Source organism: Microtus oregoni, unplaced genomic scaffold (assembly GCF_018167655.1).
Source record: "Microtus oregoni isolate MIOR12 unplaced genomic scaffold, Mior012 000161F_ref0000079, whole genome shotgun sequence".
Lineage (NCBI taxonomy): Eukaryota > Metazoa > Chordata > Mammalia > Rodentia > Cricetidae > Microtus > Microtus oregoni.
The window spans coordinates 492,073-513,522 of NW_024544816.1; the positions used below are offsets into that span (position 1 = coordinate 492,073).

The 21,450-nt window shown below is 39.7% G+C and overlaps 1 protein-coding gene across 1 annotated transcript in view; it reads left to right on the forward strand.

Moving 5' to 3' along the window:
* Positions 1 to 21,450, forward strand: part of Camk4 (calcium/calmodulin dependent protein kinase IV) — a 236,193-nt gene that overhangs the window by 121,865 nt on the left and 92,878 nt on the right. The window contains exon 2 of the mRNA XM_041647159.1: positions 618 to 696. Within this exon, the coding sequence (XP_041503093.1) occupies positions 618 to 696 (79 nt within the window). The remainder of the gene's footprint in view (positions 1 to 617; positions 697 to 21,450) is intronic.

Below are 21,450 nucleotides of genomic sequence, written 5' to 3' on the forward strand. Positions count from 1 at the left end.
GGCCTGTCATGCCCTCCATGTCTCTGTTTTCTTGCTCTCTTGCTTTGTGTGTGGTGTGGGGACGTTCAGACCATGATGATCTCTGTGAAGAACTCCCCTTGATCTCCACCCACAGATGGAACTCCAAGCAATCCCTTCTTAGCTCATTCTCCTCAGCAGAATACAAAAGTGCGGTGGGCACTTCCTGAGCTCCTTTAAGGACTTGAAGAAGCCCAGACTGTTCAGTCACTCACGAGAACGCTGAGCTCAGAACCCTCCCCCTGAAGCTTTCTGATTTATTTCATTCAAATCATGGACTCTTAGGAACCCTGGGACTCCAATGTTTGGCTGTTCTTGAAAAAATATTATTTTCCCTACGACTTGATTTTCTTAAGAGCCCATCAAATGCAATGACCCTGGGTATGCTTTTTGGCAGCAGCAAGCAAAGCCAGTAAAAATCTTAGAATTTTCTGAGAGATGTCAGTTGTGAGGAAAGAAAGGCCCTTGGCATCTTGGACTAGTATCTAGTTATGAACCCTTGGTAATCATGAGCAAACCTGCAAGAGACACTTTCAAGATTTCCTCTTTAAGTCATGTCCACAGCATAACATTTTCTTTTTGTCTTTTTCCCCCTCAAGGGGTGCTACATCCATTGTGTACAGATGCAAACAGAAGGGGACCCAGAAGCCCTATGCTCTCAAAGTGTTAAAGAAAACAGTAAGTTTATTTCATTATATAATAGTATCTCTGAGAGAATTGAGAAGCAAGACATCTGACTCAAAAATCAAAGTGATCACGGAGAAGGCAATTGCTGTCTGATGGAAGCCACGTGAGAGAGACACTGGTTCTTAAACTGGATTTGTGGAAAGGAGGATTGCAAGGAAAAGCATTGGAGCAGGGAAGGAAGTATTGTATTCAGGTGTGCTCATGGGTATATGTGTGTATCTATGGAGTGAGGGCGCCAGACTGCATTTTAATATGCCAGTTCTCTAGTATTAGCACACTAGAGAAGCCTGTGACTTAGAAGAAGATGAAGTGGAACTTGAATGTCTGTGTTTTGGGAGGAATCATCAGCTTCTAATCTGCCTAGGCTTTCTAAGGGTGGGTGTGTTGTAGACGTGCAACTCGACAAATGTTGCTGCTTCCCAGGCTAGACCTTCAAATTTAGACAAGAAGGGAAGCTTTTGTTCTAGAATTTTGCTCCTTTTGCCGAAGCTCATATAGGAGCTAGACAAATGTCCGCCCACATGTGTCTAAGGTTCCTTTGTAACGCTAATGCGAAGACAGAAAGCCTGTGAGGTCACTTATTGGGTGGTGTCCCTCTGTGACACTCTTTCAGCCTTACAGTTCTTTCTGTTCTTCTCTGTTTATGGGTTAGATTCTGCTCATAAAACTACAAAAAGGCAAGACACACTTCATAGCATACTGTTCCTTTGTCAAATTTTATATGAACAGATATGGGAGATGTGTGGACTTCTGAAAACCCGGTTGCAAAGTGTCCCAGAGAAAGATGTGTCAGGCCTTTCAGTGGCAAGGGAGAGGAGGCTTCCTTCTCCAAAAGGCTGCTTGTTTCTCCAGCTGTTATGTGCTGCCCAGGGCAGGGGCATCTACAGTGTCAGGAAGGACGAACTTAACAGTCCAGGATTTTAGCCAACCAGAAACAAAATGACATTCTTACATAGTCTGTTAGAGTCCTAAGCTGTGCAAAAAAAACCAAACAACAACCCCACAGTTAAATTAGAGTAGATAACAATTTAAGTGGCAATTAATGCCTATAAATCTCACACATTAATTTTTTTTGTCATAAAAATCTTCTTAAGTCAATCTCAAATTACAGGGATATTTTAATTAACATTTCTGACTTTTTCTATATCAATTTTTATCATAAAATTTCCTGAACTAAGTATTACTTAAAATTTTTGTAAATATAATTTCCTTTCAAATATCCAATTTTTAAGGAAAGAAAGTAAGTGGTTTTAGTAGTAATCTTACATGTTATAGTTAGAGTTGGTGGCTATGTATTTTCTTACTGGTTAGAATGTTACTAAATTGCCAAGTTATTTCCTTTTTCTTATTTTTACGATTGAGGAAATTTTGAAAAGTGGTGGATAGTATGAAATTCTAGGAAACGACCATTTAAAAATATTTTGTGTGAAGCTGGACATGGTGGTGCACCCCGACACTTAATTTACAGAGTGGGGGTGGTCGCAAGTCAGGCCAGAACGGGCTGCACACTTGCCTGAGATCTGAGAGGTGGGCGGATCTTCCCAAAAGCCCCCCCGAGAGCACGTGGATGGGAACCATGTGTCAGGCGGAGCTGTGAGGCAGATGATGTCAAACACAGTTAGTTTCTGCCGTGCCAAATGGAACGAGGGAAAGACCCCTGGAGGAGCCTTGGCACTGACCATGACTTAGATGGAATCTTCAGCTTTGTCATTTAGGATTAAACCATGCTTGGAGACGTGTAAATGAGAGAAATAGCAGGCAAAGGCACGAAGAACAAATTGCCTCCAGTGTTTAGTTTCATATAGGTCACGGAGATAGAAGCGTCCCTTTCTAAGGGAAATGAATGGGTTCTAAGGCTCTGTTTGCAGTGCGAAAAAATGCAGAGGAAATATTTTCTTAGAACAGTCAGCAAAGGTTTTGTACCTGAGGACAAATAAGATCAGGTTATTCAGAAAGGTTGACTTATTTATGTAATTTCTTATGTCAGGCCACATAAAATTGCCTCAATTAAACAGTTTCTGACCTATAGTTTTGTGTGATTCAGCTAAGAACTATGGTACCACATATAACCTCATTGAATACTTCCTAATATTTTCATATAATGATTAGGCATAAACTTAGGGGGCCTTGAACTTAGTCTGCCTAAAACTGCATCATTTATCTTCCTATCTATCTATCTATCTATCTATCTATCTATCTATCTATCTATCTATCTACATCTATCTATCTATCTATCTATCATCTATCTATCATTTATCTATCTCTATCTATCTATCATTTATCTATCATTTATCTATCTATCTCTATCTATCTATCATTTATCTATCATCATTATTATTATCTATCTATCATCTATCTATCTTCTCTATCTATCTATCTATCTATCATCTATCTACTATCATCCATCTATGAGTCCATCCATCCATCCATCCATCCACCCACTCACCCACCTACTCTTCCATAATAGAGATAGTGAAACAACTACCAAAATTTGGTGAATATAAATTCATTTTTCTTAGGCCAGGCAGTGGTGGTGCACACCTTTAATGCCAGCATTTGGGAGGCAGAGATAGGTGAATCTCTGTAAGTTCGAGGCCAGCCTGGTCTACAAGAGCTAGTTTCAGGACAGGCTCCAAAACTACAGAGAAACCCAGCCTCGGAAAACCAAAATAAATAAATAAATAAATTTTCTTCAAATATGGAAACTAGATTTCCAAAGCCAAAGTTGTCAGAGATAGTTTTCTCTGAGGCCCTGACTGAGAATCTTCTCCATGCCTCATGCATCTTGCCAGGCTTCTAGAGACAGTAATCCATCCTTGGTTTGCCTCGACTTATAGGTCATCCTTCCAGTTTCTGACCTGATCAGCAAATGCTTGGTTCTCCCAGAGGAATATATACTAAAGCATTGACTCTTATGGGAAATTTCATGTGCTGCTGGTGGCTGATAATCCAAACAGAACAGAGTTAGAACTGACGATAACCACACAATAGATTCTCATGTTTAGACAAATATAACTTTTTCCTAATAAAATATCCTTGTGGGAAATTAGCATGTAATTATATTAAGAAAAACATCTAACTTAACATATATTTTATATGTATCTGAAGCACCATGTACTTTCTATGTCCATTACTAAATTTCAAAGAATTAAAATACATAGAACACATATTTATTAGTGCCACGGTGACCTTAATTTATGTACATGTTAAACAACAAAAAGGTGTGTGAGTTTATAGTGTATGAGAAGAGAGAAGGAAGAAACTCTGGAGCAAAGCATCGTTGACTGTTTTCTGTATTGAAAACCACCTGGGCATTTCCGGTAGTCATGGTCATTTTTCTCATGATGGAGTTATAGCATTAATAGAATAAACAGGAGGAGAAAAGGAGTTGGGGTTCTTTTCTGTTTATATAACCTCCATCACCACACACACTTAGTACTGAACACGCTGTGGGGAGGAAGTCCCTTCATTCTGCATGCCTATGACCTTGTTTTTAACCTTTTATTTTGAAGCAGTCTTAGACTCACTGAAAATACCACTTTGCTCCTCACACACACCCCATTGTCTCAGACGTAAGAGCTAACTGGCTTGCAGTTACCATTGAGGTTTTTCCGTGGACTTTGTAAGTCATAAATCAAATATGAAGCAAGAATCTCTCACTGGTAGCAGATGTCTTTACGTTTCTCGACACTTCCTTGCTTTGCAGGCTGTGCAGATACGATTATATTTTGCTTTTCTCTTTGTGTCTGCCAAATAAATTATATGTAAATAGAGACTGAGGTTTGTTTCCTGACCACACCCAAATAATCACACAGAAACTATGTTAATTGCAACATTGTTTGGCCAATAACTCAGGCATATTTCTAGCTAGCTCTTATATCTTAAATTAACCTATTTCTTTTATTTTGTATTTTACCACTAGTCTCATGGTTTGTTACCTCTTGATCCTTGTGTCCCTTTGACTCCGCCTACTCTCTCTATATATATCTCTGTTAGGATTTCCTGCCTGGTTTTACTCTGATAAGCCATTGGCCAACACAGCTTTATTCATTATCCAATAAAAGCAATACATATACAGTAGGACATCCCACATTATAAATATCCTTTGCAACAATAGCAAAGTCACACTCAAGATTTTATGAAAGCAAAGAGATAAATTCAAGTATCAAAATTTGAATATATTGTTAAGTGTAGCATATTCATCATGGACTGAGTTTTGCTAGCTTAAATTGAATCTCCACTTTCAAATAATAGCACGGGGGCAATGGAATTGTATTTCAGGGGTGCTCCATGTATATGAAAGTTTTATCCTTTAAAAAACATATCTAGGGGGGGCTGGAGAGATGGCTCAGCGGTTAAGAGCATTGCCTGCTCTTCCAAAGGTCATGAGTTCAATTCCCAGCAACCACATGGTGGCTCACAACCATCTGTAATGAGGTTTGGTCTCTTCTTGCAGACACACACACAGACAGAATATTGTACGCATAATAAATAAATATAAAAAAAACATCTAGGGATCTATATGATTCTGTAATGTGTGACTTGTTTTCAAAATAAATAGCTTGATTATTTAAGAAATTTATGTTCCCTGATGATTTATACTGTCTCTGGAAATTTGGAGACTGATAAGAAAAATTCTAGAAGGGAGATAAAATTTCCAGCTGTGTGGCTCAGCATCTGGGAAGGTTATATTCTTTTAACTGTAAAATCTTTCACTAAATAGCCAGTATCAAGTCTGAGAGTGTGTCTTAGTGTAGGTATTCGGAATACATGGTGTTTTGACTCTCATGAAAAACAGTTATGCAAATGTGTCTGATCATAGATTCCAGAGATAGAGACACTGTCTTTCATCTCTTCACTATATTACTATCTATGTGACTGTTCGTGTCATAAACTACTGCTCAATCTGTCTTTCAGCTGTAAAGTGGGCTTAGGAGCATCTAGCTCACAGTAATCTAGGGAAGATTGAAGTGAGATTTCCCATATTAAATTTTTCCCAGCACACAGCAAGCATGTTGCAAATAATGCACATAATTTGAAAGAGTTTTTTGGAGGAAATCCACAAGCATGTTTTATCATAATAGAAGTTAGTGATAGTTCCAACAGTCTCATTAGCTTGATTTGAAACTGAGTGATTTGTGGTGCCTGACTACTTCTGTGTATGTTTGTTTGTTTTAGGACAGGGTACTGTGTAGCTGTGGCTGTCCTTGAACTTCCTATATAGACCAGGCTGGCTTTGAGCTCCCAGAGGATGGCCTGACTCTGCCTCCAGAGAGTTGAGATAAAGGAATGTACCACCATGCCTGGCCATACTGTGTACTTTTTATGAACAAACTTGATTATATCACTTTTGATACATTTAGCATTGCTGCAAAAATGGTATCTTAGTATGGGTTTTATTGCTGTGAAGAGACACTATGACCACAGCAACCCTTATGAAATAACATTTAATTGGGGGTGGCTAACCATTCAGAGGTTTAGTCCATTATTGTCATGTTCAGGAGCATGGTGGCACACAGGCAGACATATTGCTGATGAGGTAGCTGAGAGTTTCACATCTGGATCAGCAGAAAGAGCAAGAGCATCACAGGACCAGGCTTGAGCTTCTGAGACATTCAAAGCCCACCCCCTAGTGACGTACTTCCTCTAATAAAGCTGCATCTACTTCAACAAGACCACACCTCCTAACAGTGCCACTCTCTATAGGCCTAGAGGGGTCATTTTTATTCAAACTATCACAGTTTGATACTGATTTTACTATTCTGATCAATAACGTTTAATGTGGCATGCAGTAAAGATTTAGGATTTTATGATTTTTTTATTCAAAAAAATGTATACTTGGGATAGATGTCTAGATTAGAAAATTTCCTCTCTAAGATTTTTTTTTCTGGTTTGTACTTTGGAGCCATGTGCCAGGACCCACAATGCTGCAGTATTTTCAGGCCCAAATTTTGCCATCTTATTGATTATGGTAAACAGTTACCTATTTTTTTTTTGCAAATATTTTCTGTGAGTAATTTAGTGAATATTTAGCAAGTAACTTCTGTCAAGTTTCATATTTTTTCATAGCAACATTTTACACTCTCTGGGCAAGAACTACAGCTGTGACCCGCTGTGCTCTCTGTAAGTTACTTAAAAACTTTAATTTTTCTTCTGATCCCTCTGAGCTAGAATTAGAGTAGTTGGCTGTGATGGAGCAGAAACATGTGGAGGATGCTCTAGGTAACACTGCAAGCTAGACAAAGGCTTCCTTCCAAATACTGTTTAGATGAATATCCATAACATTTCCATTGAGAAAGATGGCAGCCTTCTCAATTCTTAGAGATAATATCATTTTATTAAATTTTATTTTACCAGTTTCCAAACTGGATTGCTTAAAATAGCATGTGTGTAACTACACAGGCTGATTCTTGCATTTCATGCATGTCCTAGGCTCTAGTCCTGTTCTCCAGTCTAGCCCTCTTTATATTTGTAACTGTTACTTTTTGTATTAGTAGTCACTAAAATTTCTTTAGAACGAATATGTGACATTTATGTATAGAGCTCATTTTTGCATCCAGATATGCTGTATTTCTTTACTAAGTGATGAACCTTGACCACGTGACAAACATTAGCTGCTATAGACACCCATTTTACACAGACACATATGTCTGAATGGAGACACTAGTATCTCTTTATAAGGAAACTAGCGACAGGAAATTTAAAAGTTTTCATACTGGCCTTCAGAGATGTTTCTCACTGTAGGGAGTAGATATTATCATTTATCGTTTATTTATTTTCTCATCTGTTTTTTTTCTTTTTTTGAGCTGTGGGGATCACACACAGAGCCTTGTGAATGTTATCCAAATATTTTATCAATGAATTACACCCTCAGCCTGTGCTACTTCCATTTTATAGCTAAGTCTCAGAAAGATTAAATAGAATAGTTGGCAATTATCTGAGACTTAGATAACTAAGACACGTTTTGAACTATTAATATCAACTACATTAAGATTTTATCATTACCCATAGAATTACAGAACTGAAATCAACACCAGCAACTTTTACTATTTTATTTTAAGACATAAAAGGATGTCCTAGGTTTTTATGTGTGTGTTTAAGGCCTCTGGAAAGAAGGCTTTCATTTGTCTCCTTCGGTGGCTTTCCTCAGTGTATTCATTGCAGTGTTCGAGTCTGCATTCCAGCAGAATTTCAGTTTTTCCTAAAAAAAAATATTAAGCCAATTTTCTTATCATGACAGACACTCACTGTTTAATGGATTTAACCAACAGGATTTATTGTTCTTCCCCATCTTACCAGGTGATTGGGTGAGGGATCTTTGTTATGGTTGTTTGATGTTCTTAGTGTGGTCCACACAAAGGCAGATGGCCAGTTTCTCTGCTGCAGATTGGTAGCTGGGGAGTCTGGCTCTTCTCTCCATTTCTTCTTTTATTCTATCATATAAGGAGCTGTGTATATGGCACAATGCCTTCTCCGTCCTCTGGGACTAGGGAATATTGTATTTCAGAGGCTACCTCTCATCTCTAGGAAAGGCTTTCTAGACGTCTCTGTGGCTCTTGTATTCATCCTTTATAATTTTGACTCTGATCTCTTATCATCCTCTTTCCATATAGGAAATGATTCTTGCTTGTGACTGAGGACCCTAGTCTGCTTTCACTGCAGAAGGCGTCTTCTTTTGCAGATGACCCAGTTCCTCTTAGTTCCAGTTCTCATGTCTTTAAGACACTGAATTTTTCTTTTTTTTTAAATATTTATTTATTATGTGTACAATGTTCTGTCTGTGTCTATGCCTGCAGGCCAGAAGAGGGCATCATTACAGATGGTTGTGAGCCACCATGTGGTTGCTGGGAATTGAACTCAGGACCTTTGGAAGAGCAGGCAATGCTCCCAACCACTGAGCCATCTCTCCAGCCCAAGACACTGAATTTTTCTTAATCATATTAATAGTCTCCCCATTTTTTGATGGTACATAATTCTTCTTCAGCCAATTGTTCTCTGCTCTTGGCATGTCAGGCTGCTGTGGGATAATGTCTGAGTAGTTGAAGGCCACACTCATCCACTACAGAATCGAAAAGGTATACTTGCAGAAGGTATTAATTTCTTGTATCTTAACTACTCAGGACGCATGGCATCCTGTAGTTTCTCACGTTTGTCTGGACAGAAGTCAGCACTGTTCAGAGTCACTCTCACTGTCCTCTTTGCCTGAGTATGCTAGGGAGACATTGATGTGATCCGTGCACCACACCCAGACATTTCTGTCGTCCACAGTCAGGGCATGAGAGAAACTACTAAAGCAACATTTCTTGGATCCGAGGAAAGTTCAAACATTCACTAAAAGTCTTGTATTTCTCTGAATAAATATTTTTATTAGAGTGGAGATTTGGGGGACCACAGAGAACTCTTTTATAAGTTAACATCTTGGTAAGCAGAATTAAAATGACTTGTGTTACGAATTCTTCCCTTAAATGACTTTTAAAACCACTTCGGCTTAAATGCAGCTCATGTACTCTGTGCTGAATATGAATGAAATTTCAGTATTTCAGAATATTCCATAATTTCTCTGAACTAGAGAAAATCTCAAGGATGTGAGCAAAATGCTGTTAGAATTGATAAACAGCTCTAATGAAGTTGTTCAATATTAAGTAAGAAAACAAAAATTATCAATGTGTTTCCATATACTAGATAGTAAGCCATCCTAAAAAACCAAGAAAGCAGTCTCAATTACAGTGACAAACACTTAGAAACAAATCTAACAAAGGAGATGAAAGACTTGCACACAAAAATTATAAAACAACAGTGAATGAAGTAGAAGATATGCATGAATGGAAAGATTCCGTATGACTGTGCGGTGGAAGAACCCGTGTGTCATATTATCCAAAATGACCCATCAGATCTCAACAATTGGTGCCAAAATTATACATTCTCTCTCTCTCTCTCTCTCTCTCACACACACACACACACACACACACACCCTCAAACAGCCAAAGCAATTAAATGACATGAACACAGCTGAAGCCATCACTGGACCTTATTTTAAAAATTAGTACAAAATTATTGTAATCAAAACAGCATGAGATAGTGTTAAAAAACATATAGCTTAATAGAACAGGATGCATAGAAATAAATCCACAATTTGAGGTAAGTTAGTATTTGATAAAGATGCCAAGAATATAGAAGAGGGAAAGATGGTCTCTACAGCAAATAATGTCCTAAAACCTTTATCTCTCCAGTCAGAAATGAAATTAGCTCTGGGAAGATGTCTCAGCAGATAAAGGCACTTGATCTCTGAGTATGACAATTTGAATTTTGTTCCTGGGACCCAATGTGGCAGAGAAGAGGACTGCCTCCTGCAAGTTGTCCTCTGACCTCCACATGTGTGTGTATGCATGTTCACACACACACACACACACACACACACACACACACTAAAATAAAGATATTGAAATTAGATCATTATCTCATATACTGGAAATATTAACTACAGTTGACTAAAGATTAAAATGTAAAACATCAATCTATAAAATACATAAAAGAAAATATCTAGGACTCAACTTGGAAAATGATTTTGTTTTGTTTAAACAAGTGGAATTCTACCAGACTAAAATGTTTCTGCACACAGCCAGGCCCCATGCTGTTGTATCCAGATACTTGGAGGGAGGGGCCGTGAGGTAGGACTATCCCTTGAGTCAAGAGTTCAGAGTCAATCTGGGTAATATGATGAAAAAGGAAAACAATGTACTAAGCTTGATGGCACACATGTGCAATTACAGGACTCAGAGGCTAAGCCAGGAAGAACATAAGTTTGAAGCCAGTGTGAGCTACATTGTGATATCACCCAAGGCAGTATACAGAACCTGTCTCATGAAAAAAACAAATTAAAAGTTCTTGCACTACAAAATAATAATTAAAAAATTAAAATATTTGCAGACCAGTATCTATTAAAGGACTAGTGACATTATTTAAAAAATTCAAGAGACTCAGTAGCAAGAAAACAAATATTGAATATAGGCAAAGGACCTAAATAAATATTCTCCCTAAGGGGCCATGCAGTTCCCAACAGATACATGAGAAGTTGCTCGGCCCCACTAGTCAAATCAAAGTCACAGCAAGTTGCCCATATCTTTATTAGGATGGCTATGATTTATTTCAAAAGGTATCATCAAGCATATGAAGAAGAAGCAAGCTTGACTTATTCTGGCAGGCATATAAACTTTAAGAGCTATTATGGAAATCAGCATGGAGATTCTCTAGGAAAACTAAAAATAGAAGTAGCATTGACTTAGTGATAACATCTCTGGATATAACCCCCCCACCCCAAATAAGATCACTGCCCCAAAGAAGATATCCTTCCTCCTGTGTTCACTACAGCATCATTCCAGTAACAGTCCTAGAAATAAGCCATGTTCATTGAATGATGACTGAAGAAAATATTGATTATTATTTAAAACAACATTCAGGCTTCAAGAGGAAATAAATCATGTCTGTTGCTGCAACACTCATGATCCCAGAGGGTACCACACCAAGTACAGTCAGCCTAGCACAGAGTGTGAATGTGATCTCACTGGCATTTAGAATCTAAAGGTGTTGAAATCCTAGCCTCAGAGGGAGGAAGAGTGGCAATGGGCGATCGTGGTCCCAAGGTATGAGCCCTGGAGATGAATGACGGTGTCTCCTCCTCCTCTTTCTGTCTAACCATTAGGAAGGATGAAATCCTATCACAGACTGCACATTTACTAACTGTTATGGTGCACATAAGGGATAGAGGCTTCAGCCTATTTTAAAGTCAGGCCTCCATTAAACACTGCTATGAGCACTCATTTCTGTTCTTTGGAAGTTCAGCCAAGGTCACCTTGGTCAGCGATGGAAAGGAGAATAAATCTGCAGTGCAAATAGACGTTTTGAGGTCTTATTGAGCCCAATTGAGGTCTTAGAACACATTAAGGAAAGTAGCTTGCAGATAACAAGCCATGCCAAGTGAAGCGTAACTTTTTCAAGCACCTGTCAGGTGGAACATATTGATTTTTGTAGGGATTATCAAGCCAGGTTTCTTGAAATAGAAACCAAGATATTTCTATTAAGTCTGTGACAGGTGTACATCTAATGAAGGGAGAGATGGCTGGATGGAATGGTAAAATGTTGGCCTGTTATATCCCCCACCATTCAAGAGAGCCTTCGCAAGTCTCAGCAGGAATTCATTGCTGTAACTTATGGGGGTTTTGTTTGCATATTTTCTTGCCCATATATAAACACTGATTTTTTTTATAATTCTGCTTACTTATTCATGTTCTTGCTGAGTTCTCATCGGCATTTCATTCCCTTTGCTTTACTTTTGAACACCATGATCCAGAAGTATATCATGAGGAGGGATGAGGAGAGGATGAAGGAAGGTGGGAGATGCTGTTAGACTGGACTGGCCTATATGATATTGCTCAAAAACAAGCATACACAAAAGATAAGGCCACTTGATCACATATGATTTGTTTAAATGACCACATTTAGCCCCCATCCCCTAGTACTTTTACAGTGAGAAGTTGGAGCTAAAGTGATCTTGTCCTTTTATGTTGAATCTGTGGGACAAGAAAGAAAATATGTTACCAGTCAAAGGCAGAGGAGGAATGAGAGGAACAAAAGTCTCAAAGAGCTGACTGGGAAACACTGGTACAAACCCAGGGTTTAGGAGAGAGAGAGTGATGCCTGAGAGAGACAGTAGCTACACAGGTTCTTAATATGCACTTAGTATTCATATCTTAATGAGAAATGGTAAGTCTATAACTTCAATATTCATAGGGAAAAATAAGTTTTGAGTTTTATACTTTTCTTCAGTTTCAAACTGTCTTAGGGCACTGAGATGAATATTGGTCAAAGTTTCCTCCACTCAGACAATATAAGAAACAGAAGGACGATGGTTGAAGACATTCCAGTTGTAGAGTTCTGAAGCCACTAATTTGCTTCAACAGAACAGGAGACTATGAATGATCGCACGCCAGGGGATCTCAACTGGACGAGATCCAGACAGTTTTCAGTACTGAACTTGTTTTCAGTATCTGTTACATTAAACACCCTGGGATGTCTCTTCAGTAGTTCTAATAGTAAAGGAGAATGATACCAGTCAGAAGGGGGTCAGCAATTAATTAACAACCAGTTACTACACATGCTGTAGCAACCTTGCCCACGTCAGTGCAGAGCTCCCCATGGTGGGCGTGTTCCATTTCGTAGGGTTTTAGAGCTTTGTCCAAAGTACACAGAAACACACAGGACAAGACAAGACTTCTGGGAATCTAAACCAGGCCTTTTAAAATTTGTTTCATTAAGGCCCTGAAAGGAGAGAAGGCCAAAATGAAGTCCAGAATGATCGTGGTCCAGATGAACAACTGGGAATAGATGCTGTCCTTGCCAAGTTAATAAAGAAAACTAAACCCTTACTAATGCAGACATAGGGAAATCTCCTTTGCTTCTAAATCACTCTGTAAAACAAGGGCAAGGACTAGTGACATTATTTTAAAAAATTCAAGAGACTCAGTAGCAAGAAAGCAAGTAGAGAACACAAGCAATATATTTCTTCTCTGAATCCAGTTAAAGCCTTACGTTAATGAGTCTCAGTATGCATTATCCACCACTGTGGTTGAGATACGATTATTCTCCAAAGGCTTATGTGCTGGAAGCCTAGTCCCTAAGGTAAGGGCGCTGAAGTGATGTGGTTTTATGAGATGATTACATCATGGGTGCCGCCCTCAACAGAGGTCAGTGTAGTGTGGTGGCACCGAGCTGGCTCTTTTGAGAAGCGCTTGCTATAAAACCAGGCCATCTCCTCTGCAGACAGCCAGATCTTTTCCTAATTTCCCAGTAGCTCGTGACACAGCCTGGGGGTCCTTGCCACTATCCTGCTGTCTGTCACCTTGCTGTATGAACCCTCCAGTCCTTAAGAATCATGAGCCAAATGAACTTTTTTTTTTTTTAATTAAGGAGTATCTAGTCTTAGGTGTTCCTCTTGTAATACAAAGCTAGCAAATGCAGTAGTTGTAGGAACAACTGGGAAGCGTGAGATGTGTGAACTACATTGTGCCCTGATGCTAGCCCTTTAGCTGTCTTAGTGGTAGATAGGACGCTATCTTGTCCCCTGCTGTGCGCACCAGGTTCCCCTGTCCTCTCTGAAGCAAGTATCTATTACAAGGTAACTTCAGTTCATCTTCTTTCATTGTCTGTGTCCCAGAAATCTAAAAATGTTCTAAACAGATCATTAAATATAAACTGCCCCCTTTTTCCTCTCTCACAACATATGAGGCCATCACTGCCAGGATTTTTTTCAGATTTTGACATCAGAATAGTCTAGACTCTAGAATAATTTTTCTACCACAGCATCAGACTAGCTTGACTGTTCTGATACATTTCTAGATAGGAAGCAATGACACACAACAACTTGTGAGTGGCATCTTTTATTGATAAACTAAAGCTTATGTAGGATGACTAGTCTTGTCTTTTAAATTTTGACATATTTTAAAAGGGGATATTAATAAAAATCAACATAATACACACAAATAAAGTCTCCTTTACTTGCTATAAAAAATTATTCTTGAACCTAATGCTACTGAGTATCTGGAGGGGACGATATTCATTTTTTAAAGTCAAAGATATCCTTATTTTTCTACTTTGAAATCATTTCTTGGGCCGGAGAAATGGCTCCATTGGTTCAGAGTGCTTCCTCCTTTTGCAGAAGACTGGGGTTTTTCTCAGCACCCTTGTTGGGCTGCTCACAACTGCCTATAACTTCAGCTGCAGGGCATCTGGTGCCCTCTTTTGGTCTCACTGGCATCTGCACACGTGTACATGTACAACCAAGGACAACTAGACAACATAAATAAAAGTAAAAAAAACCCATCTTTTTGTTGTTAAGGTGAGGTTAGCTGTTTCTCAAGGTTGTACCTACTTTGCCCTGTTCTTTCCAAGTGACCCGAAATTCAAGAGCGTCTTCATCGGTGGTGTGTTCTCCATGGAAGGGCTCAAGCGGCCTTATAGCAGGACCTTCGCCAGATGCTGTCTGCAGAAGAACCTGGCCACGTAGGAGCACTTGCAGCTGCACATGGCTGGGACAGGTGATTGTTGTCACCAGTGGAGTGAGAAAGCCAATAAATACCTGGATACCTGGTGAACACCCAGGGAGGAAACAAGCCCCCCAGCACACAGAGGCTTGCCATATGCACTGCAGACCAGTTGGCTACTGCCTCCTCTCAATCTTGATGGGCTGGGAACCGTGCCAAAGAGAAGGAAATGGCAGAACATTAATATAATGAGTGCACATAGACACCGTGCCTCTGGTGTGAAACCTTTAGACCCTTTAAGCTATGGGGGTACTTAAGGATATATGCAGGGCATTGTATGAAAGATCACATTGCAGACGGAATTGACACACGTTCATTCTTCCGTGTCTGATTTCTGGAGTGTCTGGTGTCTTCCAGGAAAGTGGAACTGGTGTTTCCTGACATTAGGGTGGATTCTTAGCAAGCAAGGAAGGCAGGAGGAAGGCAGGACCAGACTTCCACATTTAAAAAAGGGAGCTGTGAACAGCATCTAGAAGACCATTTAAAGCCCTTCCCCTTTGTATCCCATGTTCCTTATTTTTTACTTAGTTCTTTTAGAGTACAACATAATTACAGCATTTCTCTCTTCCCTTTCTTCCTCCAAAACTTCCCATACACCCCTCCTTGCTCTCTTTCAAAGTCATGCCCACTTTTCCATAAATTGTTTTTGGATACAAAATCAGTATATGCATATATATCCCTAACTATAACCTACTCAGTCTGTATAATGTTCCTTGGATGCATGTGTTTAGGGCTGACCATTTGGCATGCTGGTCCCTAGGGAAGATAATTTCTCCCACTCACAGCAGGGCTCAGTTGCCTGTCATTTTTGTGTATGATTGAGGTCTCAGGAACTTTCCATTGTCCACTTTGGCATGTCCATTGATGTCATCCTGGTTCTGCTCAGGATTTGGGCAATCACACTGGTGAGACTTTATGTGTCTAACTTCCGACAGTACTAGGAGACACAACCTCACAGCAAACTCTTTGATCTTCTGGCACTTACAGTCTTCCTGTTCTCCCTTCCTCAGCATTCCCTGAGCCTTAGATGTGAGACTGTTTAAAGATGGAGCCATTGGGCTCCGTGACTTTGCATTTAGGTTGTGCTTTTCTGTACAGGCCTCTTCTGGTGCATTGAGAAGTCTTCCTGATGGGTGGTAAAGACCACACTTACCTGGGTATAAGGACAATGTTTAGATTGTTACTAAGGATTATGCTTTTTAATTTTCAAAAATTTTTTTTAGCATTTTTGAAGAGTAGTAATTAGGGTTTTTGAAGAAGTTCTTACTTTTTTGGGAAAAAGTAAAGGCCAGGCAAGATACTAAAGCAATCTGTTATGAGCATAAAGGTGTTTTATATGAAGATATAGTCTTGGTAAAGGATTCATTGTGAAGATCTAATTGAAGAGTTTTAAAATGCTAATAACTCCAATATCTTTATTTGAATTATTTAATAGAAAGCGGGTGACTTAGTTTTAAGAATCACACAGATCAAAAGACCGTCTTGGGAACTCTGAGCTTCTTGGCGTTCTGTCCTTGTTGTGGGTGATTTTGGAATCATGCAAACAAGGCATTGTTGTTTGACTGAAAGGAACATAAACTGGAGGTTAAGTTGTACTATTTTTGTGCCCTCTTAAGAATTTTAAAAGCGTTTTAAAAAGTATGACCTTGACCGTATAAAATTACCAAAGGTACTAAGAAGAAATGATTAGACCGGAAATATACATAAAATGTGTCTGGTGGTCAATTTAAAGACAACTGAAGTGTGACTCTAATGCTCTATAGTAATTATTAAACATAAAAATGGCCTTCAGTATTTCTTACATTTAAAGTTATGAGTGTTGTTTTGATCCTAGTTTCTGAAAAGGTCAAGGAAATAATGTATTTAAGTGAAAACACACACGAGTCCCTCCCTCTGGCCACTGCTTGGCAGGGAAGTTACCTTGGACTCTAATAGTGGATTCTAACGAAGCTGTCTCCTACTCTATGATAGTTTCTCTTGCCAGAGTTAGGAAATGTTAAACAGAAGACGAGAAAAAGTTAATTTTGTAAATACCCTCTTAGGGAAGGTACTGACATTCACTGAGCATCCGTCAAAAACCAAGAAGTTTCCACACACACCATCAATCCATATAACACCACTAAGTCATGGTCATGATCAATGTCTCTATTTTGTAGACGAAGAAATTTAAATAATCTTGTACAGATTTAGAGACCCAAGAGAGGGTTCGCAGTGGCCAAGCCATGAAAGTGCCAGATACAATGAAAAGAAAATTTAAGTACAGGCAAGAATGATCACTACTACAAGGTTTATATTAGTGTAATTAGCAAGGAACAGCTGTAATGTTTGAACGAGGCATTGATGATGTTGGGCTACTATTAATGTTTTTAGTGAAAAAGTAACATCATATTTTCTGGTTTGAAAATATGGAAAAGACATTTTTTAAAAGCTAGAAGTTTATAAAACAAGATACTGATGACTAATTATGTTACAATTGTTCTCACTGTTATTTCCTTCATTTTACACTTAAAAATATATGCTATGTTTTTGTTTTCTTCCCTGTCTGACAGGATAAGCCCTGAAAGAGAATTTAGGAAGCTTATATCCCATGATCTCTTTTCATCGTGGGATATAAGTTTCTTTTTGAAGAAGACTTGACCCCTAAGCATGGTCATCTTCTTTGGGAAGATGGAGAAATGATATTTGTCAAGGCTTTGTGTCCTGGGGGTGATGCATCATTTAATTTTCTTTTAATCTCCTCTGCTGTTGTATTTAGTGCAAATTTTGAGCTACTCAAAGTAAAAGCAAGGCGTAGTGTTTGAGAGAAACACCTCCTTCTTTCTGACAGCTAAAACACCTCTGTATAAAATGGGAGGGGAGAGAAAACAAGCAGGATTTCAGTACCAATTCCAGTGGACTGATAAAATCAGTGAATCAGAGCGAACAATTTTAGTGCCTTGAGCCCAGATAAGAGGGTTCAGAGGCAACCTCAGAGTTTTCCTATGGGAGGGGAGCGGAGATATGGCATCAGAAACAGGACTGGATAGGGTAAACTGAGCCGGGGAGATCTTGGTAAAGATGAAAGAAACTAAGTCAGGATTACCCCTGAGCAATGTTAATTCTGGAGCGACAGAGAGAAGAGGAGAACGAAGTATACATCCTCCATGATCTTTCTCCCTCGCATTCCAGTTCCTTTCCTCTCCTCCTCTGCTAAGCCAAACCTATTTTCTGTAGGACTCTGGCAGAATCCCAAATCAATTGTTTAAGCTTCATTCAGCTTATCATGTCCCCCGAGAATGTTAAACCTGTTTCATTCGCTGTCAGAAGAAAGACCCTCCCCTTTGAAGCGAATTCCCAGTGTCTGTGAGCAGGAAGGTTTGTACTAAGGATCTAAGAAGGAAGATCTGTAGGGACTCACTCTGCAGGAAGTGCCCTTCTCCAAAGCCCCTTCTTCCATAGGCTTTGCTTTCCAAAACATAGATGCCCTTTTTCTCCATTAAACTTCTAGGGATGTTCCTATTTTGCCTAAACTGCTTCCATCCTCTATGCAAAAGCCTTGCTTTTCTCCTTTGGGGAGTCTGAAAGGAGGAGGAAATGATTGGGAACAGAACAATTAGAAGACTTGGACTTTCACAGTTGCCAAGGCCTTGTGAAATGTGAATGAAGTGAACGGTTGTTTAGAGCCTGTCTGCTGCTGCTGCTCACAGCAAAGCTGGCTGTGCACGAGGAGTATCAAATCAGGGACTGGATTCCCGGCTGTTTATACCCCCCACCTGTCCATTGCCTGTCACCGCCCCAGCTCTAAGCCATCATGACCTTCCTGTTGACTCCAAACTCACTCATGCTAAAAGATTTGGGAGACAAATGGTTGCGGGCAAGTAGTATGAAGTTTAGCATGGACGTACCCAGAAGAAAGTTTTCTTAGTTTTTTTTTTTTCCAAAACTTATCAGTAAGCTGGAATAAAAGGAGAGGGATGGAGGGTAAATTCAGTACAAAGAACTGTGGCTTTATTGATATGTTTCTGATGTGGGCGGCTTTTTTCCTGTCTTTTGCATCCGCATAAATGACAGTTTTATTCTATTCTCTGGCCACGTTTCACTCGGAGCATTAATGTTCTCTCATGTGGCTGCGTCCATGTTGCCTTATCGGCAACTCTTTTATTGTCTCCTTCATTTTGATTCCCTGCAATATAGTACAAAGGAACCTGAGGCCTATTATTTATTTATTCATATTCTGCCTCTGCTAGAACAAAGAGTTTTTATACCCCAGAGTTGATTTATTCACTAATATAGCTTCATGCCCAGAATATTATCTGTATATAATAGATGCTAAAATGTATTTGCAGAATTAAAAGATAAAAATGTTTTTTTGTTGTAGATGATGAAGATAAAATAATTTTTCTTGGATTTTCTGCCTTCTCAGTAATTGGAGATGGGGGTGAAGCAGAGATATTAAGAGAAAGGGTATATATTTTTCTGTAAAACGAACACACCGAGGGCCCCTTAAATTTGGTGTCATAAATTTAAAATTAGAAGTTAACGAAGTTGTCTGTTCTCCCTAATGGATCTAGTCCAGACACAGAAATGCAATAAGGGTGAAGCTGAATAAGCTTAGGGATTTCATCTGGAAATTACAAGTGAATGAGAGAAGGGCAGACTGTGTGTAGACCAGTGCACAGACGGACAGATCATGGGCTCTGAGTTAAGGGAGAGTGAATAGGGAGAAATAGATCAGTGTGCGCGGTTTGATGTCAAGGTTTCTGTAGTGTCCCATGGATGCTAATGACTTGAGGTGTAACTGTGAGAGCGGTTTGCCAAGTGGGATCAGAGGAAAAGATGGGAAAAATGAGCCAGTGATAAAGAAACAGGCCAGAATGCTGAATGAATCATGGCATTGTTACCCAAGTTGTTAAGAGCAATGATGCTACTAGCCGGGGCAGAGAAGTCTATGCTAAAAGTTCGCAGAACAGGAATGAGAGAGGGGATCCAGGATGTGACTACAAGGGCAAGTTGAAGGTTGCATGCTTGTGATGGCTGGATCACAGCAGTGAGAAGCAGGGATCAGGCCTCTGGTGTATTTTCTATGGAAGCCAAACCAGGTCACTGCCAGGGTCTATGCCAAAAGCAAAATGTCCAGGTTTGCTTTTGGTCAAGAAGAGAGAGGAGTGAAAATACCCATTCTTGGTTAGAATTCTAGAGTTATCATGAATACTAGCATCATGTGGGAAATCCTCCATCTGATCGTATGTGGCCGTTTGATGTTTGTAGGCTCAAACAGCAGGCTTTAGCTTTCAAATCTATGGCTTTTGAATTGAACAGAATTCCACTTGTCAAGGCTCTTTCCTAGCGTGCTGGTATCAGCAGAGGCCTGCCAATCGTCAGGAAATTAGGCAGAACCTGTGTAAAAGGGAATCATTCTGAAAAATAAAAGGCATTTCTTATTATCCATTAGAAATTTTTATCTTCCATGTTTTCACAATGCCTCTGAGAAGCATAATTCTATAAAATTATTCAAGCCAAAAAAGAGCCAAAGAAGGCAGAGAGCAAATAGAAACGAGCAAGATACATAGACTCATTTTCTGTAAGGATAGTTAATGCTACCGTTGTTGTTGTATCTGTTGGTGTGGATGTGTGTGCATGCACACAAGTGTGTGTGTGTGTGTGTGTGTGCATGTGCACAAGGGTGTGTGTGTGTGTGCATGTGCTTCTGAAAGCCCGATGTCAGGGCTGGGCATTTCCTCTGGGTTGCCCTCCACATTTACTTTAGATTGGGCCTCTCACTGAAGCTGGTTGAGTTGGCTGGGATGGTTGGCCAGTGAGCTCCAGGGACTCAGCTGCCTCCACCTCCCCAGTAGTGAGGGACAGGTCAGTGGTACCATTCTTCATATTTATAAGGATGCTTGGGGTCCAATTTAGATCCTTACAATTGTGTGGCAGGAGTTTTCTATACCGAGCCATCTCCCCAGCTCTAGGCCTTGTTTTGTGTGGAAATGCTGCTGCAATACATGGAGACATTGAGGTGAGAAGAGCAGCTGTCCCTTTTAGTAAAGGTCCCCTAGCTCACTCAGAGGGTGGTGGCTTCAGATATAGGTTGTGTGTGATGTGATTTGGTGACTCCAGTCCAGCAATGATTTGGATCCCTGTGTCTCATTTCTCCCAGCTTTCCCCCTGCTCTGCCCCAACCCGCCACTTCCACGACACAGCTGCAGGTTTTTAGCTTTTCCTTCAAGTTCTTCCTTCTTTGCCTGTTTTCAAATCCTTCCTCGTCCTGTCATCATTTTGGCTAATGTCTGGAGTACATTTACTACTGCTCGTCCTAATGAAGCGTCCATATCTAATGAGCCACATTCAATTCTGGGGACCTTGGGGATATTGGAGAACTATACTTTTTATATATTTCTTTTTACTCAACTTTCTACCATTAGAGCAGAAACAAACTTGTTTGTTTTTTTTTTTTCAAACTCTGTGTGTCAAATGCGTGCATTGGCCAAAGAGCTTGACTCCTGGAGTCCAGATGAAGAGAGGAAGGAGTGATAATATGAGCAAAGGTCAAGACCATGATGGGGAAACCCACAGAAACAGCTGACCCGAGTGAGTGGGAGCTCAATGACTCTGGACTGACACCTGGAGAACCTGCATAGGACCAAACTAGACCCTCTGAATGTTGGTG